Raw genomic sequence first — 27738 nt, 5'->3', positions numbered from 1 at the left:
CCTTCAAGTACAAAAGGAATTGCCCAAGTAAAAAAAAATCTACTTTTAAAAACATCGATTTAAAGCAATACACATAAAAACTTTGAAAATTGAGCTAAAAGTATTGCCAGATTTTAAGTCCATGTGCAAACCTCTGGATCCATCTATTATTTTTTCCTATCAAAAATTATGAGTATTGTTAAGACGTACATTTGCTATTTATTAAATCCACTTACCTTTCCCAAAACCTCACTAGGATAACAGGCTTTGGTACAAAGAGGGTCAACAGCCTCCAGCTCGTGTGAACACGAGGCAAATGAATAGTCAGAGACTGCAAAAAAATCCCAAAGAAATCCAACCCCAAACAACAGAAATAGTCCCTGGATTTTAGTCAACAGATTTAATGGAAATAATTTGGCTTTAACAACTTCTTAAAGTCTACACAGGCTGTGGGGAGATAAGAGAGAAGGGCTTTGATGCAGCAAAGACACTACAGATTTGATATTCACTAAATGGCAAATAAGCCATTGAACCACACACAGCAAACTTGAAGGGCTGATTATACACTAAAAATAATTGGCCCTGAAATGCAATATTTGAACAATATCATAAAGATGGCACAGTATTAAGAGGTTCACCTAACTTCAGTATAAATATGGAAGTGATCAACAAAAAAAAAAAAATTAAGAGTAGGAAAATGTGAGTCAACCAGGAGATTTGAAGTTGTAAAAAAAAATTATGATAAAGCACTAACAATAGTGGCAGTATAGAGTATTTCTCTTGCCCTGAAATGAATACTGAGTTTATTACTGTAAGCACAATATGATGAAGAAAATCTATCCTGAAATCATCAGAGGCACAGAAATGCATCTCTACTTCTAACAGAAGTAAAATAAAACTCCCTGGCCACTATAAAGAAAGAATGAGAAACTTATGAAAAGTCTGACCACAAACTGTATTTGAAAATAAAACTATTTTAGTTTGTATTTCTCCTGATAGCATTTAACAAACAAGAATTTTTTATTTAAACAGCACCTACTACAAAGAAGAAACAACTGTTCTAACTGTGACAAGAAATATTAAGTGAAAGAAATGCAGAGTGCTGCATTTCACTAGTACAGGGTAAGACAGCAAGAGTGGAAGGATCGTAAGACAAGTTGCCATAAACTGACAAAAATTTTGGTAATGAAAGTTTGCCACTGGATTTTGACATTGCCTTTAAAAATTAATACCAATATTACACCCAAAATGACTCTTCTGCACAACGTGCAATATTATACAATGTAGCCACAGAGCTTCAAATCATCTGGCATGGAAACGAAATGCAAAGGCATATGAAAAACCTGTTTCAATGAATTCACTTATATGCCTTATAAAACTTGAAATTAGATTAAAAAGAAGTCCCCCACATAAGGTATGTCTTATAATTTCTTTTTTCCTCCTCTCTTTGTGGAGCACAAACTATGCTTTCCAGCTTTAAGATAATATGCTTTTTCTGAGAAGTAAAACAATACACGAAGCAAGTTCTTCTCTAAATGCTTCTCTACATTCTCTGACATAAGGATGTCGTGGTGCACACAGGAAGGAAGCAGAATGTACCACACAAAATAGAAAGCAAGATACAAAGAGTTGGGAAATGCAGTAATAGGAGGATTTCTTTATGGCCCAAACCAGAACAGAAAGAGAACAGGCCAATCTAAAAAGCACACTATAAATATGAACACACTTTCTTCTAATGTGATTTAAAAAAGGACATCAGTGCTCAGCAGATTGAAACACCTCCAGCTGAGGAAAACAGAAGTACAAAGTGCTTCTCCAAGGGTGAAGTGGCAGGCAACCCACAGACTGGAGAAGAGAAAATCTCAGGGCCCTACTCAGGTCTTTTTGTTTGTTTGCTTTTGTTATCCCTAACAACTGTCAGGTACCAGACACATTTCTCCTTCCTATGCTGAGAAAGCCCCAGGGACATGTGCTGTAGACATCACTAGAAGAGGAAACCCCTTCCCCAAAGCAGAAAGAACAACACCTCATTTGAGTTATCCCACAATCCGCTCATACAGCCTGCAATGCATGCTTCTAAAAACCCTTCTGTTTCTATTTGTAACGTTTTCAGCATGGTTAAGAATTGAAAAGAACTGTATCATATGGCAAGAGTACAGCCAAAGTTAGTTAAGGAAAAAAAAATCACATTTCTGTCTGAAAATCAAATTAGACAGAAACAATTATAGTCATTATTAAAAGTCTTTCTTCCATTTACAAACTGCAAATCTGGCAGCACTGGAACAACAACTGCATTATTAATGAAAATCTGTATTTTTGCCTTTTGTTTTATGCATCCAAAGAAGAAAAATGTGTTTTAAGTGAAAGGAATATGAACTGAATAACATTTAATTTTATTTATATGTGGAAAGCTACTTAAGCAGTCTGATTTCAAACAGATAATATGTTTTTCAAATGGAATTTCCACAGACTTATTTCTTAACCACTACAGGGCAATACAGGGGCTGTGAACAGAAACTGAAGTGCAGTAATGCTGATAAAAGAACCTAACAGATGCATTTCTCATTTTACCATATCTGTGAAAGCAGAGATGACAGATGTTTAAAATATCACATCTGTATTACTCAGTTACATAATTCACAGCCAAATCACGAGCACTAGAAGTGTGTGTTTGTGATTTCCTTCACCATGCTCAGAACAACAACACCAGTTCTGAGCTAATCACCAGTGAAGGTTTGATGACTGTTACCAACAGTGAAGCTCCCGGATTTCCACACTAACATTTAATGGTAATTTTAACAATTTTCTGACACACAGCCATCCCTGAATGATGTGACACAATTTGCACCCAGCAGAACAGAGCCATGAATATTTAACACCTGAATATTTGCAATAAGTTTACAGCTCCAATGGATGACCTGCTGTTTTAGCATAGATGGGTTCCAAAGATAATTTTTTACCTTGCTAAGCACAAATCTCCCCAGTCCCTTTGCAAGCCAGCAGAATGAAAGGAAACAGCAGATATTTTATGGCTCACAACCACATTCAGTTGTGGCTCTCTACAAAAACATTTATTCCATAGCTGAGCTGGGGACCAGTGTAATGACAAGCTCCTAATTGTCCTGCTATTATTGTGCTCAGTGACTGTCAGTCCCTGAGAACAGCGTGACTGACACCAGCTCAAAGACCAGCAGAAGCCTTGGTCTATGACTGAACTAAAAGATAATTAATATATGTGACCATAAATAACAGTAATCATGAGTTAAGCATGTTCAAATTATTACTTTTCCTCAGCACCCTAAAATGAATTTTCTGATTTGAATTAAAAGATATTTCCTATCAAATGTTAAGATACCAGTTATTCCTCTTTTTCTCATGCTAACAACTTGGGTGAGAAGACTGGAGTTGGTGATGAAAGAGGCATTTGAGAGCAGGCAAGATTAACAAGAAAAGAAGGAAGTGTTAAGACATGGAAGTTGGGATAAAGGAGATGAAAAAAACCACGGGCAGAAGAGACAGAACTAAGGTAACAAACATTGCTGGGAACAAGACTTGTGACATGAAGACAGGGAGGAACCTGTGTAGAACATAATCACCTCCAGAACACCCAAACACAGAACCAAAGATCTGATCAAACCATCAGCTCTGCCCTCAGACACCTGTACAACTTGGAAGTACAGCATCCCACCTTACAAACAGGCTCCAGGGAATGACAACCTCCTGCTATCTTGCTGGCTCATCTCAGAGAAATGTGAAGGTTTGAACTGTCCTGAGGAGTCACACAGATGCCAGCTTTATTCCACTTGACTGTTCTAGAGAATTCAGACTGTATCTCTGACTAAAACTCACCCTGAATTTAGAATTCAGCATCAGGAAAGCAACCTGGAAAACACATTGATATTGATATTTGTAAAGAGAAAAGTCAGTTAAAAACATAGGTAACATGGCTAAATCAAGCACAAGGATGATGAAGTCTATAATCAGAGATGCCCACAGAACTTTAATTGCTCATTTCCTGGGCATATCTACTGTCCCCATGTCTTTAATTAAAAACCATATACCACTTTTCATTCTTCTTCTAATTTTTTCTGTTCAAATAGATTTTTTCAGACAAGATGAAATTACTGTCAGAATCAGGACTGATCACAGTCAAAGTCTTATAAAAGAAGAGTGTTGTTGAAAAATCATGAAGGAAAAAACCCAGAGAATTACACAAAGAAAAAGGGATGGTTAACCTGAAAGAGGTGAACACTGCTTTGGAAAAATAGATTGCATATTGTCTGTGCCACGTATTTCCTTCATAATACTAAGCAAATTTTCTAAACTAATCTTTCAAAAATACATTAATTAATCATATTTTTTCTAGTTGTTAGGCTTGATTCCCAGTATTTCTAAGGAGTTACCAAGGCATCTGAACTTATTAAAAGCTACATTTAGAAATAATGCCTGTAAGTTCAGGCACTAAGTATTTTAAATTTTGGTACTCCAAATCAACAGATGCTTTCAAACTTTTTATCATTCCAAGCTTCATATGTATAAAATGCAGTAACATTACCATGCTTCACTGCACAGAGATTACATGAAAAATAGTGTTTGAAAACTTTTCAATAGTCTGGAGCACTACCCAAAAGCCCAAGGCAACAATAACACATTTCTGTATTCAAAGCTATGTTTCAACAATAAGCTGAATAAAGAGACTAAAATTCACATGGGTCACTGAACAATGTGGGGGTGGTGGGTGGAACTGAATAGATGCTCCCTAATCCTCCTGCCCTCTGCACAGAGCACATTATGGTTCCAAACCATATGTTCCAGCAGCCAACACCTGGGCTGCATAGCAAGTTAGGGGGTTTCAGTATATTCTCCTTTTGGAGTGCCTGGGAGAAGGCTATGAGTGTAAATACTTTAACTTTCCAATCAGTAACATTATCAGCTAGAAGAGAACAGAGACTCCTTACTCCAGAAAGACACTGAGGGCTGTCAGTGGAAGCAGCAGTCTGTAGTGTAGAATTGTAAGTGAGGCTGAAGCCAAGGACAGTTTTGGGGACTTCAAGCTGCAACATTAAACCCTTGTCCTGCACAGAAGCACTAACTCAGGCACAACAGTCCCATAAAGAAAAGACCACAATGTTGTACCCTTTGCATCTTCTCTAAGTATCTGTAATTCAGGGAATTAAGGCAATTTTTAACTCTGATGCTCTGATAAATCAAACCACAAGACATTTCTAACATTAATGGATTTCCACCCCTCCACTTCGGAGAGGGGGCCACAGGAGATGAAGAAGAAGAAAGCAGCCTGCACAGCCCATGGCTTCAGATGAATACACAACAGCAATTCATTCAAGCTGTTTGGCCAACATCAGAAACCACGAGATCCAAGCCTGATTAGTTATTACAGAGAGAACCCTTGAAATGAGTTATAGCCTTTTTGTTAGCTACCATGTAATTTTATTTTTAACAAATGCTACATAATTTGTAGTGTTTGTTGTAGCTAATTCTTTACTGCTGGTTCTTCTGCTGAAAAAACTAATTACATCTACTGTGTTCTAAACCTGAACCATCAGTTTAAAACTAATTACATAAAACTATGTATTTTGCCAAATGGATGCACGAGAGCCAAACCTATCAGGAGTAAAGTTTCACTGAATGAAATTCAACTCTATAAGCCATATTGTAGAATAAAAAATTCTTATGTTCATTGAGTCAAAGGGCAGCAGATTGCTTGGAAGAAAACGATTAGCAAATCTACAGCAGGTCAGTGGGAAAAGGTTACAAAACAGAGTCATGGTGTAATCTCACAACTGGTGCAAGTCAATTTAAGCTTACACATCCACCTAAACAGATCCTCTCACTTCCATCATCCATGCAGTGCTTCCATCCTTTCCATTTGCTGGCATTCACATGCACGTGAAAACCCAGTGAGCTGTCCAAGGATTTGATACACGGAGTTATTGGCTGGATTTTCAGCCAGGTAAGTATGAAACAGCTTGCTGGAAGGCACTAGGATTGTTGGTGTTGACTGTGTAGCGGGAGATGAAGACAGAACTTCCTCCCATTCTGGCATCAGCAAAGAACTTGGATCACATTAGGCTATGTATTTATGACAGTCTTCAGGAAGTATTTACCCAGGATAAATTTTCTACCTCCAAGCACAGGTACAACCACAGGAGAACACAGCTGGAAACATCATGAAAGAAACATAGACATTTTATTTTTTCCCTAAATTCTAATTTGTCCGTCATGTGACTACAGGCCTCAATATATTCAACTATTGATCCCTACCCTCTTTATGTAGTTACAGTTATCTCCAAAAATATAACCACAAGGGCATATGCAGTCAGAACAGTATTAAAAAAATTAAATCTGATCATGATGGAGTCAAGGAAGGGGAAGACTTGGGAAGTAACTAGAAACACATGTAATACTACTGAGCAACACTTACAAGAACTCACTGGTAGTAAAATTTGATGGTAGGACTTTATTGTTTGTTTTAAAAGATAAACTCACTAAACAAAGGCATTCTGAATGTCACGTATTGCTTTTATTGCCACAAGGATTAGAAGCCACAAGCTCAGATTGCAGTTTCCCAGTTGCCATAAAACGTGAGGCAAAAAGATTTCCTATGGCTAAAGAGCAGCTGAGCATTACTGCAGTCCTCAGGTCTCCATCCAATCCCAACAAATCCAACAAAAATGAACTGTAAACTACCACACAGTCTACTGCTCTCTGTGTTTTCATGGTAACAAAAAAAAAAAAAAAAAAAAAAAAAAAAAAAAAAAAAAAAAAAAAAAGAAAAAGCCAGAACTGACCTTAATTTAGCAATTTACCAAAGCACCACTCTCAGACAACTCCATTAGGCCAAGAATTGCCAGTATTTATACACAGACCACATGAGTTCAAGACTTCCCACTAACAGACACACAAGAACAAAAACAAAACGGAGCAATAATCAAATTAAACAAGGACTGACAAAATTAGGAGCTAAGATCAAGAAATGCAGCTGAATGGAACAAGCTGGATTACTGTCCCAAGTTAGGGGAAGGGTTGTGATCCTCCTTCCCACTCCTATAGCTACAAGAACCCCTGCACAGGGCATTTCTCTTTGGGTTTTGCTAAGGGTAGAGACAAGGACACAAAGGCAATCACAAGCACCTGAATGACCCTACTGACATATTAGGTTTTGGGTTTTAATATTGAAACTTGAGATGATCTAATTATTAAAACTGTACACTTTGCTGGCAAATAGTCTGAGATTTGAACAAACAATAATCCCAATTCCTTCCCAGTTACCTTAACAATCACAAAAAATTTACATTCAAAATACAGCAGCCCAGAGAGATTTAAAAAATTACTTTTAGGCTGGTTTTCACTGTGCTGTTGTGGCTTTAAGAACAAATGTTTGGCTAACAGGGCCAGTGCTATCTGAGCCATGCTGTGCTTCTCAAGCCATTTTACATTTCAGTAGGCAGTATCAACTGAACTTCTAGAAGGAATGAAGAACACCAGTGAGACCCTTTAGTGCAGAACACTCACATACTCACTGCACTCCTTCTAGATGCATGCAAGCACTTGGCATATAGAAAATTTACTGACACTATGGTCAGATTTTACCATTTCTATGGAGAACTAGTAAGGATAAAACAACAGAGATACCTTATTGGCAAAGCCATTGAAAAGGCACAATGGACCATTTTATTCTTCTTGTTCAGAGTCCTTCCATCCTTTTTTACTACTAATATATTCCAGAAACAAGATATAGTGAGCTGCGTGTAATTATCTTACTCAATTTCCATACAACAGACTTTTCTTTTAGTCCATAAACCCACATATTTTCATCTTCTCCTTTAAAAATGGAGACAGTGAGTGGTTTAAGTAATTACAGCTGTCATGGAGGGCTTGACAAATAACTTTTCTGCTCAATGTATGCTTTAGGCCACTGGGAAAGCTGTCAAATAATGACATCAGAATCTACATTAATGCTGGCAAAATGCAACTGTGCTGCCTTTCACATTTAGCTCAGGTGGTTTATAGCCTTTCTTTTTCCTATTCTGTGGTCAAGAACATGAGTGGAATGAACAAATGGGTTGTAACTCAGATAAAATGGGGAGAGATAATGAATGCTAAATGAAAGTATGAAAGAAAACGAAAAGAAGAAGCATGAAAGCATATCCTTCATTTGATAATGAAGAAGTTTGCTCATTGGGCATTATCAATGAGCTTTGTAAACCTGTTCACTTTCTAAAGGTCCAATTAAGCTGTTAGGGAGGAACAGAAAGGAATGAGATACTCTTTCAATATCTAAGTTATTCGTTATTACTACACTGCGTTTCTTGCACATCCCTCACCTATGAGAAGGTGAGATGGGTGACTGCGTCACACACTGCAGTTACCTTCCTGCTAATCCATGCCAAAGCTCTCCAGACTATCCCATCTTCAATTTGATTTTATAGGGGATCTTCATTCCAGTCAAAGTACAAAACAACTAGAAACCCACTAGTGCTTCACTGCCTGCTGAAGTTATATGCTCAGTTCTGAGAGTAACCTTGAGCGCTGATCTCGGTTTAAAAAGTCACATGTGGGTTTTCATCATCTGGAAGACAGCAGTGCCCAGAAGCAGCCAAGGCTCTAACATGACTAGACAATCCATTTCCCAGTGAAAAGTTTATGCACTGAAGAAAATGATTAATGACAAACTTAACTTTTCCACCTAAAAGAAATACTGTATTATAAAGTTCAAAAATAAAGTGCAGCAAACCTGACCTGGTTTTGCTGCTCTGGTGACTGTTTAGTGAGTGGTTTAAGAATGCTACCTAGAAGCTATTACAGCTTGAGCACCAGGGCTAGTATTAGTCAAATCTGAACCCATACAAGGTTCAAAAAAATGTGATCTTCCCATTGATGTAACATCTGCAAATGCACCTTATGGCTGACATCACCCACCATCAACCTCAAAATCCGCACAGAGTGCCCAACTAAACTTGATCAAACCTCTGATCTCCAACACCCTGTTCCTGCTGACCCGCTTTGCTGGTTCACCTGTGTTCAGAGCAGCTTCCAGGCAAGGCCAGGGGCTCTGTCAGGGCTTGGGGCAGTGAGATCCAGGTTTCTGGCAGGGTAGTTACGTTAATGAGGGGTGTGATTCATTCCCACCTCGTAACCATCCCTGTGCTTACGCTGACATGCAGGTACTTTCATTGCTCCAAGAACGGGAATGAGCTGTATCAGTACATGATTCACAGCAGAGAGGTGTCTACTCAGGCACATGAGGAGGAAGGTTTGCACATCATTGCTTCATCTCCAGTTTTGTCACTGAATTTGTAATTTGGGAGCAAATCCAGTCATTTTTATGAAACATGGACATGCAGCACCTCATGTGCTTAGAGTCTGTGGCACAGCATTTAGAAAGGCTCTTGGGAGTCTACAGTGTGGGGTGTTGTTTAAAGTGTTTACTTAAGTATTTATAACACCTAACATACAAATACATTGTATCATATTATTTGTGGCTAGTCCCATACAAAATAATTTTAAGTCTCCTCCCATGAACAAAATTGTGCCCAGAATTATTAAAAACAAGTCACAGAACAGACCATGCTAAAAAAAAAAGCACAAGATGAAGTTATTCATAGCAGCCTTCAAAACAGAGAATTTAAACATAATGTGTGTCCCCATACACACTCAATAAGCTTTGCTTTTTACAACTTAAGAACAGTTCTAGCTTTTTTCTGAGGTTCATTGTGATGATAAATGCACAAAAGTGTATGGCATGCACTGCTGCTTATTAGCATTTAATGCTTCTTGAACAACTACAATGCAAATATTCATCACAATAGATGGGAACCTTGGTGGGAACAAGAATTCCCACAAATTGTTTAAGAGTACAGTAAATGAATAGTATTATAAACAAAAAGCCCAAACCCCTCACAAATGTGTATGCTGCATTGGCTTACAGATTAGTCCACTACACATGCATTGTGCAACTGCACTGGTACAAAAGAAACAAAACACACCCCAAAAATTTATATCCCAACGAGAAGTGTTTTCTATGTATAGCTGTGTTCAAGACAAGCAAACTAGTGCTGTCTCGAGGTCTGCTTGAGTTTTCATGAGCGTTTCTTTTGTTAGTGACAGATTTTTGCATAAGTAGCATGTGACAGGACAGAGTATGAAGTCAAGACAATTTTAAAGAAGGTTCCATTTTGAATTACTTAAATGACAGTGTAAGCAGCACACTTACAAACCAACATGGAAACTTGAAAAAAGTGATGTTGGAAGCTTATTTCTAAGCTTTCAAGCTACAACTCAAGACTAAAAAGTCTAGATTTCATAGCTTCAAACAGATGGCATGCTGACGCCTTTTAAAGTTACTCTGACTTTGCTTATACAACTGCACAATCAAAGTAAACTAAATCTGATCTACATCATGTATTAAGAAGATTTCTACATCTGCACAAACTCTCCTTTCCCAACTCTCAGCTCTCCAGTTAGTACAGTAATATGCAAACACAGATGTGTTTTCACTTGTGATCGAGGTACGTACGGTCAAAGTATAGTTTTTTAATCTATTCTTATGAATACATTCAAGGAATAGAGAGAGCAAAGGCCATAATGCTTACTGTACCTTGTAAAGTAATTAACAATCTTTAATATCCTTAAATCCATGCTATACAGGGGAAAAAAGAAAAGGCTGTGATTATATTCAGGGTATTTTTCATATCTTCTTATGGCTTATAACAATAATAGAAGCATAAGACCTTATAGAGCTTAAAAAAAATAGTTTCTTTAGCATACACACACCTGACAGCCCTCTTGGAAAGTTGGTTTCCCGTGTCAGTAGGACAAGATGAGAGATTGTGAGGGTGCACACAAATGTGTATATACACACATTCACACACAGACGTATCAGAGCAAGAACGAGACTAGCTAAAATCACAGCAGCGAGCAGCAATACTGAGAAAAACCTCACAACGCCCTTTAAAACAGTTCTCCATAAGGGAAACATTTTACAGCAGAGATGATAAAGTAAAAAAAACCCCTACAATGAGAGAGATCTCATCAGACGGGCAAAGGAAGAACCCTGCCAGAGCTCCTCCATCCTGCCTCGAGAGCCGAGGAGAGGAAGGGCGGAGAGCGAAGGGAAGAGGCGAAACCAGCTTCAATTTAACGAACAGACAGCAAATCGGTCACCTCAGGCTCAGTCCCGAGCGAGGGGCTGGTAGGGCAGCCAGGACGCTCAGAGCCCCCGAGAGCCCCCGCTCCCATTCCCCGCTGCCTCGCCCCCCTCACGCCCTGTCCCTCACCAGCCTGGGTGGTGTCGCTGAGATCGTGGTTGGCGGCGCTGGCCCGCGGATAGTCCCGGAGCTTCCTGCCGCTCAAACTGAGGGTCCCGCTGATCGCCGCTTCTTCCAGGGCTCGGTCCAAGGAGCGGCTCCAGGAGCCGGGAGCCGAGGGACCAGGCGGAGCGGGACAAGCCGCGGGCATCGCGGCAGAGCCGCCCTCCGGCGCCGCCATTTCCCCGCCACAGCCCGGCCGGACAGCGCATGCCAGAGCGCGCGGCAGGGGCGCATGCGCGGCCGCCGCCCGGCGGCCCCGGGACCGCGCGGGCACCGCGTCCGTTCGAGCCGGGCTGAGCCGAGCCGAGCCGGGCCGGGCCGGGCCGGGCCGTGCCAGCCGCTCCTCAGGGCCGCGTCTTCCCGCCCGTCTCGGCTCAGCCGGCGTGCAAGGGGATCGCCGCCCCGGACACGTCTGGACACCTGCTGGAACTGTTAAAAATTATAGTGTTCCCGCCAGCGTGGGATGTCACAGGATGGTTTCTGGGTGAGCATCGCTCACAGCTGCTGGCTGTCGGGCCCGTTCCAGCAGCAAAACAAGGGCAGAGCGCACAGATCTCCGCTTAGTGGGAAATGTAACAACTGCTTCACGTTTTATAACTTAAGGATTGATTACATTAAAAGCCACACCCTTTGCTACATCTTCATAAATGCCATTTTGCCCTGCTGCTTCCACTGAACCTACCTGATGCTGCAGCCAACACACGCGAGCTGATAATGAAGAAGAAAGGCTGTCAATAATCAAGTAGCAAGACAACCACAACATTTAACACCTTATCAGATACATTTACAGGCAGTATTTAGTCCTGCACTAACAATTAATAGCAGCATTTCCAGTGCTTTGTGCCTCCTGCTGGCACAGCACTCCCACACAGCCAGGAAGCTGCTCGGGCTGTTCCTGCAGCACAAGGTGTTGATGACGGCGATTCTCGCTATCAGGACATGGCACAGCAGCAATCGCTGGCACATCTGGTACTCCCACCACACCAAATCACTGAGTTAGGAAGTGCTACTGAAACATTAATTAGTAGCTGACACATTCAAATGGAAGTGAGCCTCTACAGCGCCACTCCAATAAGTGCTCTCTTGTCAGAGTATTAAGGTGAGCAAGGAGTGTGAAGCCTCTTTTTAAGTTAGGTTGCTTTCTGCTGTGTTCTTCAGAATATTTAATAAGAATTTGATCAAGAAGAACCCCTTGCAAGCTATCAGAAAATTCACATAACCAGTATATTGCCCAGGTGGTTATAACAGGAACAAGACAATATAAAACCTGTAACTTTTTATTAAAAAAAAAATTAACAGCTTCAGAATAGATCAAATGTAATAACTTCTCCAAAAAATACCAAAAGGTACAGTGTAAAGCATCTTCTCATTAAATACAAACTAGCACTTTTGATGCACTGCATCAATGTTTTGCATCTAGGCTGATGCAAAAGAATTTTTTTTTGTTGCATCCTGGCACATGAAAAACGTATACACTGAAACAGGATGATTGACTACTCTTTACCTACTCAAATTCTAACAGTGGGACATTTATTTAAAAAAAAATTCCTACTAGTAATTGAGAAAGAAACCTTAACACCACTACATTTAGTTTGCCTCTGCTAAGGTGTATTTTCCAACATTAAAAACAAGGGTTTAAGTCCTATTTAGCATCAGAGTGCACTCTGACTTCAAAATGATACCAAAAAAAAAAAAAGCCCTTCTGCTGTCAAGTGCTCTTCAAGGCTGAAGTTGCCAGTATATGCTAGTTAACTTGGAATTTGAGATAAAAATGCAAGGAAACCAACTCTGTCAAATATAAATTCTTCAAGAATGTGAAAAGGAGTTAAACCTGCTTCAAATGCCATGAACGTTCCTGGATGCAGCAAGCCAGCCCCTCTTGTACCTGACTGTACCTAGCCCTCCTCACCAAAAAGCAGTGCCAAGATCATCAATGCCTGGTCTGGAAGCAATTCTGAAGAGGTGCCTCAGTTTTAGGGATTATATAAATACAGGTTGAGGATGCCCCAGTTGTTACTGTCCTGCAGATTCTGATGCACAGAGCTATGCTTAAAGCAGGTGGCTACATGTTCCTGCCTAATGCCTTACACATGCTGGCAAAGTGAGGGCTTTCCTCCAGAAACGTTCCTCAGTTTCAGACAATTTCCAGATGTCTGACCACTTTGGATCAGCTTCACATCTTACCTCTCTTTGGTACAAACAAACAAATGCCACAAGATTGTTTGCCTCCAGCTATTTTTAAGTTAGAGAAAACCCTCTGGGGCAAAATATGCAGGATGAGAATCCTGTATCTGGGAGGGCAAGAAACTCTACCATACTGCTGACTTCCTTGTGAAGGAAGGCTTTATCTTTTCCTATCAAATTATTCAAAAACGTGAAGTTATTGCATTTAGTTTGTGAAAAACATTTCGAAAAGAAATAAAAATCAGAAGTTTAAGAAGAAAAGGAGATGGATAAACTCCATTTACAGAGGAGAATGATGAAGTTGAGCTATTTGGAATACAAAGGACTCTCAAACTGCCTCTGCAGTATTCCTCCACTATGGTATATGATCTGGACCACTTTAAGGATAAGAGTAGAATAGTCTCCATCCCAGTTACAAATTTTGGGTCTCAGCTAAGAGCTTTATTTGTGAATGTGAGGATGCAAAACAGTTTTCAAGAAAAGAAAAAAATGGAACTTTAAAAGCACAAAGAAGTACAGAACCAATGCTCCCATGAAAAATGCCGCTACATCGCTACCAAAGTATCCACGGACTGAGGCTCTGTGCTAAACTGGTCTCTGAAAGAGGGCTCAAAGGCAGTCCCTAAAAAACCCTAAAATGGGGTTTGTAATTAAACACTTAAACAATCTTTACCATAACAGAGGGGTCAAAGAACTCAGCTGGGCAACAGAATCTTTTCCAACCAGGTGATGGTGCCACTACGTCGGATCAGTTTCTTTCCACTTTTCTCCCTCAGGGCATTAAGTCTTTTACCATTCCAAGTAAAAGTAATAAAGAGAGATAGCTCTGCCACCATCTTAGCAAGATGTCTGGAGAATTCTAGTGACATATGCTGTATTCTTCTGCCCACTTCTATTTCTGGGGGCTTAGGTAGGTGGGCTCAGTGCCCAAGTCCATCTGCCAGGTTAGCCCACTGTTACAAAACGGCTTCCTTTGTTCTGAGACAGTGCTGTCCTCTGCTCCTTCAGGATCCCAAATCGCTCGTTCAACGTCATCCCTGTCTGAAAAATAACGTAATTTAACCAAAACTTTAAAGGTGTTGGGTTAATTTAATCAAAGTAATGGAGACAGAACAGTTTTTTCTTCAGTCTGTATCATCACTTGACTCCTCAGTTGCTTCACTTGGATTTTTTGTCACTTCCCACACCATTTAAAAATCAGATTGGACTACACATCAAGAGCTTGCATTTTCAGAATTCATTAAGAACACATGGTATATAATGTCAATACTCAAAGCCTACTCAAAATATTGTAAGTTAAACTGAGGACAAACAGACTGAAAAATGGAACTTCCAGTACACATTTCCCCACATAGATTCTCTGCAATTTCAACAAATGCAACATTTTCACCATTTTAATGCAGGTTGCTTTCCAGTTCACTCAGCTAAGGCAGCAAGCTGGAGTCTAATCCAGAAGTTCAATCAATTTTACACTACATTAGTAGACTTTCTGACATAGTTCTTATTCCTGGATGGAACAAATGCAGATCAATGCCTTGACTCCATGCAGATTTCTACAGCTGCCACGAAGGAGCTGATTACAAGAACAGCATCTAACTCTGCCACCCTGTAAGAATTCCTTCAATGACAGCATTAGGATTGCTGCACCAAATCACCTGTCTTCATGAAACTTGTGAAAAATTGCTCATCTTTCAAGCCCTTGAATGCTCACATTTAGTTGTTTTTTTTTTTCCTAGATGGACAGCAAAAGTTGTCTTACAGATTTGGCTGCCAGGGTTCCAGGCAGGTCACACAGCTGAAAGCAGCTCATCCCTGAATTATTCACAGTTGCTGATGCAAGCACGGCAGGAGCACCAGAAGCCTTTTAGAAATATTCAACATTTTAAATCCCATTTAAATCATGTGGGCATGCAAGGCATGAACTAGAAGAACAAGAACAGTGAGTTTAGCTACTTGCTTGAAGTTACACAGCGAGTTAGCGGAAAGACTGGAAGTGGAAACAAGAAGTAGTCACTAGTTCTCTCTTTCTGTCACTTGGGAGTCTAGGAGCAAAGTGCCTCACTGGCTTTTATTGGTCTTGAAACTACTTTCACAGTTATGAAAGGAAAATTGCATTTACCTGTTTTCCAACACTATTTATATCAAACTGCAATGGAACCCCTTTTGGAATCTTCTTCTCTTCAGATTGGTCCCTCTTCATCAGAAATGATGGCACAGGACTACGAGTTAATCGTAGTTTCTGGGACCTGTGAAAGAAGAATGTTGCAAAGGACATGATGAACATGTGTTTTATGCAAGAAAGCCTTAATGCTGATAGAGGTACGAATTTTGCACCAAACCATTTGACCAGGCTGGCTGAAAAGCTGGAGGGTGCCAATTCAAGAAGGAAAGTCAGGCAGAACTAAAAAAGGGACCATTTGTTATTGTTATCAGACACCAAGAGTCCCAGCAGGAAACCATCTTATTTTTTATCTGCAATTCTATTGACAAACATGTAATTTGTGGTTAATTCATCCTATAAATACAAAAAATATAAATTGGTACAGTCTCCCTTACTGATAAAACGCTACCAAGGAAATGCTAATCAAGACATTTTAAAAATATACCACCTATAAACAACAGTACCATCAACTTCCCAAACACAAACACAGCAATGGTCTCTTTAAGCACAAGTCCAGCAATATTTTTATGAATCAGGGAGTAACTGTTACCATTATATATCAAGTAGGTGCTCATTCATTTCCACTCCGAGGTGGAAAACAGCTGTGACATGGCCTGATTTGGAAGGCGCAGACAAAGTGAAAATGTACCAGCCCACCACTCTTCCACTCTATACACCACATCGAGCTCCTAACTGGGAGCTGACATGTGAAATCCAGCTGTGATATTATTCAAACACTGCTCAGAAACACTCAGAAAGGGGCCAGACTTAAAAGTCTTCACAAGAAGCTATGACTTTGAGGTCACCCGAAACACTTTCATTTATGTACAGAACATTTCAGAACTTAATTGAAAACTCACACTGGGCTTATGATTGCTCCTGGGTTGTCAATAGACACGGTCAGGATCCCTCCACTTGTGGTAGAAGTTCGCCATCTAGTTTGAAAACACAAAAATCACTTAGAATTGTGCAGAGATTTCAGTCAGGGTATCTTTAAAGGTATGTTCAAAATACTGGCCAGCAAAGAACGTGCAAGCTTTTGGAATGTTGGCTAGTAAAAAATCACATGCTATTGACACCTGACTATTGATTCTTGTACCTTTTACATTGCCTACACCTATTCAGAACACTAAATCACAGGCTGTGGAAGTGCACCAGAACTACAGCACTTACTCAAGAGTTAACTCCTTTAAAACATTTCCCTGCCACAGATGGGGCCAAAATGGCCCACACAGCAAATTCAAGAGGTGACAGACTCCACTCTGTGGCACCTGCTGCTTTCCTCAGCCTTTTGTGTTCCCAAGAAACACCCTGCAAAGAGCCTAGCAAGCACAGAATAGTATGGGAAGAGTATATGGGGGAAGAGCCAAGTGGCCTCATTGGGCTCTGCCTTTTTCATTTCTAAACTGCTTCACAGGCTGATATGCATATTAAATAAAAGGAAAATTACAACAAGAGCTCAGGATAACATTGACATTTGAATTTTTCTTCTAGTCTATGCAGTATTCATGAGTATTAGAGATTAGCCTGATCCTCTTACCGTCTTCCCCCTTATTCCTGCAAATGTCTTATGCAAACCAACTCCTCCTGGTTAAATTAGAAGATAATTTAGGAAATAACTGAGAATAGGGGGAGGATCACTGTCACTCTAGTTGATGTGCCTAGAGGGGAAAAAAATCCACCCCCCCTTCTATTATCATATCTGGGAAGTCTGAGCTAAAATGAGAATCTTACATGCTACAAAGCTGAAAATTTCCAAATTAGATACTTACTGACGAGTTCTCTTTACTGTTTGATTATCAAGATCATCTGTTGACTGCACTTGGGCCTGCACCTGAAAACACATCAGTAGAAACACCAGATTTGAATATTGTTTCAATTCCTATTGTAGCAGCTGCAAATAGAGAAGTTCAAAAACAGAAGTTTAAAGCTGTTACTACATGCTGCACAAACAGGGTTGTACTTTCAGAGGGACTTCAAAGAGTCCTATTAATTTCCTAAGACCTTGAAAAGAAATTACTTTATGAACATAGAATGATTTAAACAAAACTGCCCATAGAGCAATGGCAACATTTTGGAGGACTATGTCAGCCTAAGATAGATCAAAATGTTACTACAGTAGCAAGAAAAGTCTGTCTAGTTCCTGATCTTGTCTGTAATTTTGCAAACCATCTGGAAGGAAGACAACAGCTACTTACAGTCACAACGATGGCAAATGTAGAATGAGGGCACAAATAAAAACCAAACCCACCACTTTTCATTCACTGTGCACTCTCATCTCTCCATCCTACTAAAATAACTAAAAAATCCTTAAGTAACTAAAATAATTGAAATAAATAACCCCAAAATAACTAAAAAAGCAAACCAAATCATAATCAGATTCTTAAATATGTTTCTGCTCTATTATTTATCTGAAAGCAACTTCTAAAAAGCTGGACAGAGCTTTCTACCATTAACTTTTGAAAGGAAAAATTAATACCTTGCAAATACCCTCAAACACTGGCAAGTTCCATGCCCCTCAGAATTGCTCAATTACACTGGAATGTGAAGCAAGACTCGATGGATTACAGCAACTAGAGAATGAGTGCACTTCCCTAGAAGAACCTGTGGCTATTCTCCAGTGCACCTGAAGTTTCTACTCGGATCTGATATTTGAAGTTGATTCATTAATATCAGTGTTACAGGTTAGCTTAGAATCTATAGCCCAACTGCCTTGTTCTTTTCAAAATTTGTATTTACCTTCAGGCCTCTTCTAAACAGGAAAGTTGCTTGACGAGTATCTTTCTGCTGATTTAGTTTGTTTCCAATTCTGACAAATGTAGATGGCATGTTATTCCTGTAATATTTATTAAAAATATAGTTATAAAAGGCTCCACAGGGAACACCTTAGAGACACTACTATGGAAGTGAAAAAAGTGCCCAAAACATCCATAAGGACATCTTTAGTGCTGCCTCTTTGAGGCTGAATGCTTCAGCTGGGATAAGCTCCTCATCCACTATGAATGAAACATATTACTGATAAATGGAGAAATCACTGCTGGTACATAGAAGACTAATGTTCATACATCACAGGACAATATGGTCATTAATTCTGCTTTTCACTTTGCTCAGTATCCTCCAGCACTTTAAACATTGCTGGTTACATGAAAAAAAATTAAAATCAGTATGTATAAAGAAAGTTTGTTTACAGTTTTCACAGTATAGTCACAGAGTGAAACCTTTTATCATGGAGACCATTTCCATTGCAGTTTATAACACATGGTAATTCCAGCACAAATAAAACATACAGTGGCATTCCTGAAGCTGCAGATGGCACCAGCTTCCACAAAGGCATTTAGAAAGTTCACTAAACCATGGCTAACACTTCTGAGCTATCAAAATCCACAGCAGCCATTTCCAAACAGAATCATGAAACACAGAATGGTTTGGGCTGGAAAGAAGAACCCCTAGATTCAACCCCCTGTCATGGGCAGGGACACCTTCCACAAAATCAGGTTGCTCAAATATAGGCTCCTGTGATTTAAGTGAAGGCAGAATACCAGGTGCTCACACATAGAGGCACTTCCTGAGTGCTCTACATCATAACAAACATCTGGCTTTGTATTGAGACCATGTTTGGCACATTCTTGGCTTCCAGATTTGTACAACTTCACACACAAACTGGTCTTGACCATATTGCTACTCCAGTACCTACTGTCCTCTCTCAGTCCTGTCAAACAAGATTCACCATGGGAAGTTGCCAAGTAGTGTTCAGGAAAGCAGGTTTGGTAATTTACCTCCTGTTTAGCAGAGTAGACCTCCTGAGGGCAGGAGCTTGTTTTCTCTGCATTTCAGATTGTCTCTGCAGGTTTGTTTTCCTTTTCAAGACCGGGTAATTCCGCTGTGCATTCTTAAAAAACAATCAACATATTCAGCATAATGTATCCTATACACATACCAACATTTTTATTTCAGCTTCCATTTACAAACTGTGATTAGAATACACTTGGCTTTGCCTACCCTTCACAATCTAGTCTAATTTGAAAACACATTCTACAATTTAATGAATTCTATATTCTCCACATCCTCAGGAGGAAACAAAAAGCAACATACCTTAGCAGTTATTTTTTCATTACCATATCTCCCTAAACTGACAAAAATCCATGCTGCACATGTCTTAAAATTAGCATTTGTCAGAAATCCAAAGGCAATCCCAATTCTATAATATTGAATGAGACAAAGCAGGCAACAATGCACTGGAGCAGTGCAGAGAAGGGAGCCTACTGATGGAGTTTAGTATTCTGCAAAAACTTGCATTTTTGTAACAGTAGAAGTTTAGCACCTGCAGGTTGGCTGAATTATTGGTCTGTAAGAAAACCAATTTTGCTTGTAAAAATACAGTAAGTCCCTCCATACTCACACAGAATATACTTCTGTACTTCAACTCTCATGACTTGCAACCCAATTAGGTGTTAGAAACTATTTTCACACCTAGTCATTATCCAGCCCACTCAAAACAAACAAGAACTCAGCTAACACATTCCCAATTTGATAAAAGCTTGTACCATTTGTCTCCATTTTGTATTTCAAGAGCAGTTTTCTGAAGCACTCGTGTTTCATTTTTTTAACCTGTTCTGACACGAATCACCGGGGTTGCATTAATGAATTACCTTCTCACTCAGTGGCTGTCTGTTCAGAGGACTGATTCCTTTGTGTGAACCCAGAGCTTTCTTGGCTGCCAGGCCAGTTATGACTCCATAAGAACGCTTCTTCCCTGCTATCTTCTTTCTGCGCCCCAAACGATTCTTTCCGTAACCTGCAACGAGCACAGAAAGCTCAACAATTCTTCCTGAAGAGAAAAGGTTCGTGCTTTAAGATGCCTTGCAGGCAGCACAAGTTATTTGGCTGCACACTTCAAGCCTCAGAGCAGAGGCCACCACTACATTTGACGACAATTTGGTCACTCAGTTGTTTATCAGGTCTGGCCCAAGCCCCAGCACAGCAATGATCAGTTTCTCATACAGAGCACAGCTTTACTGTAGTTCACTGCATTAATTTCTGCTGAAAATTTCTTATTTGACATGTCTGCAGGGAGAACTTGAAAGTCTTCTAGCACAGAAAACTACCAAAATACTCTGAAATGGAATTTCATCAAGCACTGAACAATATAAAACCAAACCAGAGTCCCTCGGCTTCCTACTCATTCAGCAAACTTCAAATTACTAGTTTAATTTAAAAGGAAAAAAAACCCTAAAACAGCTTCAAAGATTATTTATTTTAATCAGTGGTTCCCAAGACATGACTTAGAAGGAAAGAACATAGCAATTGGCCCACAAAAGCACATTAAACAGCACATGAATTATATCACATTTGAAGTGTTTTCAATTAGAAGTCTGCATGGCAGTGCAGCCAAACTGAGGACTGAAAGCAGATTTTGAATATAAAAGGCTTGTAAGTCTGAGGTCTGTAGTATCTCCAGTTACCAGGGTTTGATTAACCCAGTCTGGAGTCATTTAGCTTCATGCTGTGAATACAGACCATGCTCCAATTTTGTCCCCAAGCACCCTCGCCTCTAGAACCTCAGACTGCAAAACAAATTTCAGACTGAGGAGTCAGCTCTCCAAGCAACAGACACATTTAGTTTTAACATATCTGACTTATCAGCATTGATAATAAATCTGTGCTTTCTCATGAGACAGGAGCCATGACATGAGGTAAGCCACTGGTCAGAATCCAGCTCAGATCAATTTGCCGTGGAGAACTGCTGTGTACACACATTTTGTGGCTGGTTAGCAAATGCTCTTCTTTTCCAAGAGAAAAGCTGAGAAACAGGGTTGCTTAGGCTGAAAGGGACCTCACAAGCTCTATAAACCAACCTCTGCTCAAATAAATGAAAACCTCAGTTAGCTCAGGCTGCACAGGGCTTTGTGCAGTTGCATTCTGTGTATCACCAAGGACAACTTTTATTTAAATGAACAATGCTCATCTCTCTGCTTTTAACCTCAAAAGCTGAATAGAATCCAGCTCAAGTTCCTCACTTCTTTCCAGAAAGTTTGGCAGCCACTTCTAAAACCACAAGAACTGAACACTGTTGATCATTTGTGGTTTCTGCAGTTGTCCACAGAGGCTTTGCTACTTATCAGGGTAACTTCAATAGCATCAGAGTAGCAATAAATCTACTGCTAAGCTACTAATAACTAGAATGCTCACAAGAACTATTTAATGACACCTTCTGCTTAAAAACAATACAAGAGATTTGTTTTCACTGGGAGAAAATGTGCCAAGCTGTATAGGAGGGAGCAGTTGAAACTATTCACAATGTTTCAAGATGTCATGAATCTGGAAATTTTGCAAAGAAATTGTTTGCTTTTTTCCTATAACACAGGCAGAGAAGCTGGTAAGGTTCCAGAAGAGAAAAGTAACTGCCTAAGACAGTAGTATTTAGAGTTTCAAGTTTACAGATCAAGTTTCTCCTAAAATTCTAAATCCTAATACTTGTTTCTTTTGTGGTCTTTTGATGATAAACAATTGCACCTGACAACTGCAGTTATAAACAGAGCTAACATGTTCGATAATCTACAACTTAAATTCACTTACTCTTCACCCACACAAATATCCTCACACCTGGGCTGAGAGATGTAAATTTTTCTCCAGCCCTGTCACCAATTTATTAGAGACGTACAAGTAACACAGTTGTGTGGGCCTGCATAGAAACCAAAACTCCTCTGAGCCCTGAGTAATGCAACATTTCACTGATCCCTAAAGACATTTGTGTCTAAGACACAAAGGAGGAGCTGCTGCTACAACAAACACTAAGCAAGACAAAGATAACACAGGGATCATTGTGAGTACACCAGACAGATGTGTCTTTGTTTTAAAGGAATGCTACTAAACAAGAAATTGCATCTATTAACCTGAATACCTAATTAGCTCATGGTGGTAAGCTTTCTTATCAGACAGTATTCTTCCACATTTTGATCATCCTGTACTAAAGATACTTTTCAAAACCAATTGCAAGCAAAACCCACCTGCAATTCAAGCAGGAGCTCTCCATGTACTGAACTAAAGCCTGGGAATAATTTTCAAACTTGTCCTGTTTATCAGAAAACCCATGAGTTACTCAGGGGAACCTACAGCAAAGCTGTTATTGTGCACTTTTCCTCTCCTCACTCCCTGTCTATATGACTTTTTCCCCTTTTTGTATTCCACTGTTAAAACACTGGCTTCCCCTTTTTGTATTCCACTGTAAGAACACTGGCTGAATAAGGCTGACACAGCTCTTCCTTTGCATCTCAAGCTCTTACAAGAAAAGCCAACTCACACTGTGCACTCTCCATTTAAATATTCCTGAGCCAGGATCACAGTCTATAGTAACAGATAATTTGGGGAGGCCTGTAAAGAGAATTCTACCCAGCAAATATGAATTTGCTTTTCTTTTGCACAAAGCTCTGGCAAGGCCTTCACATCTCCCAGTACAAAGGCTTTGGCATAAGCACTTGTTCTGTCCATCTCTGAGAAAGGGCAAGGTATCATCACAATTTCCAAAATTAAAATTAAACTGGAGAATCAGAAAGCAAGCCAAGTCTTCCTTGAGTCAAGGACAGTCCTTCAAGCATCCAAGCTCCCTGGTGGCCAAACATGTCAATTACTTTCTCACACTGAATCAGAAACAAACCAAGTATAAATAGATGAAAAATACCCCTGAATTACAATCAAAAGACACTATTTGAAAGACAAGTCAACTGACCATGTCAATCCACACATTTCATTATTCTATCTTTCAGCTCAAGAAAGATAATGTGTAATCTGTGTTCTGTTTGGCACACACACCTTTCTGCTGTTGCATTCCCCACTTGGAGCCTTGTGAACTGAACTGTTGAGCTCGATTCTGCTGAAGCCCTCTTTTTATTTTGGGAGAATATTGTTTTCTTTCTTCTTTCTTGTTCAGCTTGATGATATCATCTACAAAAAGAAAAATTGACATACTATATAAAATACTGAATAAAACCCCCAAACAGCCTGGAGTCACAGGAGACAGACCAGTCAATCCTGCAAAGGCAGCACATACAAGTTAAGGTTCCAGAAACATCAGTACTATAAACATCCAGTCCCTGTTATGTCTTACAGAAGTTACTTTAAAATACAATGCCTCAGCAGAAGGGAAGCAGTTGCATACATCCAGAAAATGTGAGACACATGTAAGATCATGGCATTCAGCCCAGAATTAAATTTTAATTTGAGCGACTCCATTAGTTTTTGTACATGGTTAAAGAAAATGAAACTTTGCAGAGACCAAATAAAATGTCAATTCCAGCCTTAGCTCTTTCATCCTAAGCCACTTAAGAAAGATCACACAGACACAACTCAAGCCATCAGTTATCTTCAGATGTTCAGCAGGACTGAAATGATGGGGGAAAAGGCAAGCAAGACATCTCTCCCCAGGAATCTACAATCCAAAGCAATCACCTTATCTATTGTCCAGGGAAACAATCCCAGACAAGCTATTATTCAGCTCAAAAATATGTGTAAGAAACAAGCTGATGAAAAGCAAACAGCAGGTCTGTCCAGTGCAAATTGTGCTACACCAGCCTGACTGCCTTCACTGACCTGGTAGCCAGCTCAGGAGAGAAGAGCAAAGCAAGAGGTGTGGCAGCTTTTATCTGACTGCCAGCTTGTTTACAGAACACCTTAAAGGAAACTGCCAAACTGTGTTTACTGCATCTTTATCATGAGAGCACAACTGATAAAAAATGTCATGTTTCAATAGGGAGCCTCCCCAAATAGCTGGACAGTCTTTTTTCAGTCAAGGAAAGATGGAAATGGGTTTACTGTGTTTGTGGCTGAGTTCAAATGGACTCATAAGGGGCAGAACAGAGAAAACAGTGTAAAAACATAAACAGCAAAAACCACAACCAATGGTTTGCATGCTGTCAAGAGAAAGCTAAGAGAACATGAATTCACTTTGCTGCAAAAATCTAGCAGGACAAGAATACTGATACAGGTCACTCAGGGATTGATATCTACACAATCTTCTTGACCAAAGGGGGTGTCCCTGGAACAAGGATTCCAAACTATCCTTTTATACACAAAGAAAACCAAAGGCACTTCAAACATGGATTCATGCTTCATAGTTCATCTGTTTCATATTGAATCAAATTTTTTCAAGTTGCTGCACACAAGGTTACAACATTTTAGACTTAAGATTCAGCTATTCCCTTATTTGGGTAAATGAAGGACATTTGGGACTTCATGCATTTGTTAGAGGAGCCACACTGAAGCAGTCTCCTATCTTGCATGAGATCAGAGACCACAATTACAGCTAGAACAGCAGAGTTATCTGGGAGCAGTATCAAACTGGAAGCTCAGCTGCACATAACACAACCAAAACATGTTTAATCTTTATCACTATATGAGAATTTACTCAACATCATGATCTCAATCTTAAGACTTCCTAGATTAAGGTCGTGTCAGTTTCTTTGATATCACACTAGATGTGGGACTGCATTTTCTCTTTGGCAATACCTGACACAAAGCTTTCACTTGGGGACAGCAGCTGGGGTGACAACGTTCTTACACACCCAAAGAAGCACCCACTTCACACTACCACTTTAAAACAACATCCTCATGACACTGCAACAGTCCTTTGCAGTCTGCTAGTTAATGGCCAGGACATGTAGACTGACTGAAAGGTTAACTCAGCCAGGAAACATTAGAATATGTGAAAATACAACAAGCCAGGATCAACAACTCTATTAGCAACCCTGAAAACAAAGATTGTGTGCAATGGGTAAAAACAGATTTAGTTTTCTATGAATGCTGTAGCACTACTCTACATTCAAACTCTAAACATCATTTCACAAGTTATCTCCACTGCCCAAAGAACTCCACTGAATTATTTACAGAGGGAAAAATTGTACATATCCTCTTATTTTACGGTGGCCCACAAAGAGACCAAGTCCACCATTAATAACTTCAGTTCACACTATGAATCTGTTTTTTGAAGAAAGTCTCCTGATAGCACCTATCTTTGATGCTCTGGTAGTATCACAAAGTAGTATTGGAGTGTACAAAACCAATTAAATTTTCTTTTTTTCCTGATAAAAGTAAACTGGAAGATGCAGCCCACGAACACACCAAACTGTCCCTGACTGTTAAGGGGACTCAGTACACAGCACCAGAACAGAACTTCTCTGAGATCCCTCACGAAGTATCTACAATGTGGGTGTCAGTTTCTCGGACACGCTGGAGACACAGCTCTGCAGGTTTGTAATGAGTCTGTGCAAGCTCCTAACACACACACCCCGCAATAGGAGGGCAGGGGACAACGGGGCAGATTGTCACGGCAAACTACGCGGTAGAGGTGACGTCATGCTCGGCGTGGCCGGTCTTATCCTGCAAAGACGTTACACGGGAGACTTGCCACTGCTGATTTCCAAACCTGAGAAGAATAAAAAGGCCAGGCCAGCTGAGAGACCACCAAACCTCACCCATCCCTGTGGTTGCGAGCGCCAGGCGAGGCCCTGGGACGCTCCCCGAGCCCGCCCAGCCTAAGGCCTGAGTACTGCGGGCCTCACCGGGCCAAAAGCGGGCAGAGCCCCGCTCTGCGGCCTGCTCACACCACCAAGCGACACAAAGGGGTGGCGGCTCTTGCCCGCAAAGGACCGCGACCCTGGATCCGCGCTGCTCCCGGCGGCTCGCCCAGGACTCGCCCCTATGCCCAGCCCCCGGCGCCACCCTCGCCCCTCCTGCGCTCCCGCTGTGGGAGGGTCCCGTCCTTTCCCCTCCCCACCCCCCGCCCTCGTTGGTTCCGCCCGAGCCGGTGCCCCCCGTTGGTTCGTTCCGCCCCTCCCCGTCCCCGGCACTTGGTTCAGCCCGAGCCCTCCGCCCTGTCACCTACAGCGGCCACCCCGGCCCCGCTCCTCACCCAGGGACATGTCGATCTTCTCCACGCTCTCGCCGCCGCCGTGCCGGGCCCCCGCCGCGGCCGAGGAGCCCGGGAGCGGTGCCGCAGCCCCGAACGCGTTCATGGCCGCCTCCCTCACACCGGACCGCCCCCAGCCGGGCCCGCGCATGCGCAGAAGCTCCGCCCAGCCCAGGACACAGCCGCCCGCGCCGGGGAGCGGCGCAGCGCCCCTCTGGCACCGCGCCTCCTGGCGGCCGGGAGGAGCAGGTACAGCGGCGGGGGGCGATACCGGGTGCGATGGCGGGGGGCGATGCCGTGGGGGCGATACCGGGGGCGCGGATCTCGCTGTGTGCTGGTTTCCAGAAGCGGTTTCTCCAGGGACAGTGTCCTTGGGAGGAGTGAGTGGCACACCGGCCTGGCCCGGGGGGTGGCGGTGGGAAGCGGAGCTGCCGGCAGGGTGCTGGGGGATGGAGGACAGGGCCGTTGTGCCGTAGGACACCGAGTCCTGGGCTGGCTCCAGACCTGCTGGGGGCTGAGAGGGGTCACGGAGGTGGCTGGATGTATGGAGCACCTCTCTACGAAGTCAGGCTGAAAGATTTGGGGGTTTTCAGCCTGGAGAAGAGAAGGCTCCGGGAGATCTCATTACCGGCTTTCAGTACTTGAAGGGGCCTCTAGGAAAGATGGGGACAGATTTTCCGCAGGGTTTGTTGCAGTAGGACAAGGGGTGATGGCTTTAACCTGAAAGAAGGTCGATTTAGACTGGATATAAAGAATTTTTTTACAATGAGAGTGGTAGAACAGTGGCACAGATTGCCCAGGGAGGTGGTGGATGCCCTACCTCTGGAAACACTCAAGGTCAGGTTGGATGGGGCTCTGAGCAGCCTGATCGAGTTGAACATGTCAGACCACATGACCTCTAAATGTCCCTTCCAATCCAACCATTCGACGTTGCAGGGCAGGGAAGGGTGTTCAGCTGAGAAGTTGACTATGAGCTGCCTTTGCCTGTGACCCCCATGCAATTGAGAGAAATAATCTGTTCTGTGAACAACAAAACCAGTGCAGGGTGGTTTTGAGCACAATTAGGTTTTCAAATGTCAAACAGAGTTCAAACTAAGTTCTTATTTCAAAATACCATGTAAGGCTTAAAATTACTACTTAAACCCAGAACAGTGTGTCCATAGTTTGTTCTCTTTGGGTTCTTT

At 41.3% G+C, this 27738-nt stretch overlaps 3 protein-coding genes across 7 annotated transcripts in view; 1 reads left to right on the top strand and 2 right to left on the bottom strand.

Moving 5' to 3' along the window:
- Positions 1-11468, bottom strand: part of LRCH3 (leucine rich repeats and calponin homology domain containing 3) — a 61618-nt gene extending 50150 nt beyond the window's left edge. For all 5 annotated transcript variants that reach the window (XM_036388412.2, XM_036388411.2, XM_036388413.2 and 2 more), the window contains exon 1: positions 11277-11468. In XM_036388412.2, coding sequence (XP_036244305.1) covers positions 11277-11457 — 181 coding nt within the window. In that variant the 5' untranslated portion in view covers positions 11458-11468. The remainder of the gene's footprint in view (positions 1-11276) is intronic.
- A 1102-nt stretch (positions 11469-12570) lies between these two features.
- On the bottom strand, positions 12571-26705 carry FYTTD1 (forty-two-three domain containing 1). The gene is made up of 9 exons (XM_036388938.1): positions 26558-26705; positions 23464-23595; positions 20304-20449; positions 19431-19543; positions 18394-18490; positions 17427-17488; positions 16515-16589; positions 15613-15739; positions 12571-14534 (listed from the first exon to the last, which is right to left on the bottom strand). The coding sequence occupies exons 1-9, from the start codon at positions 26703-26705 to the stop codon at positions 14439-14441; spliced, it is 996 nt and encodes a 331-aa protein (XP_036244831.1). The 3' UTR covers positions 12571-14438.
- Positions 26706-26735: 30 nt separating this feature from the next.
- Positions 26736-27738, top strand: part of RUBCN (rubicon autophagy regulator) — a 29764-nt gene continuing 28761 nt past the window's right edge. Inside the window, exon 1 of the mRNA XM_036388711.2 lies at positions 26736-26803. The gene's annotated coding sequence lies outside the window, so the exon portion shown is untranslated. The remainder of the gene's footprint in view (positions 26804-27738) is intronic.

This window comes from Molothrus ater, chromosome 10 (genome assembly GCF_012460135.2).
Source record: "Molothrus ater isolate BHLD 08-10-18 breed brown headed cowbird chromosome 10, BPBGC_Mater_1.1, whole genome shotgun sequence".
Lineage (NCBI taxonomy): Eukaryota > Metazoa > Chordata > Aves > Passeriformes > Icteridae > Molothrus > Molothrus ater.
The sequence above is the reverse complement of the archived record's forward strand: the minus strand, read 5'-3'. Positions and strand labels throughout refer to the sequence as shown.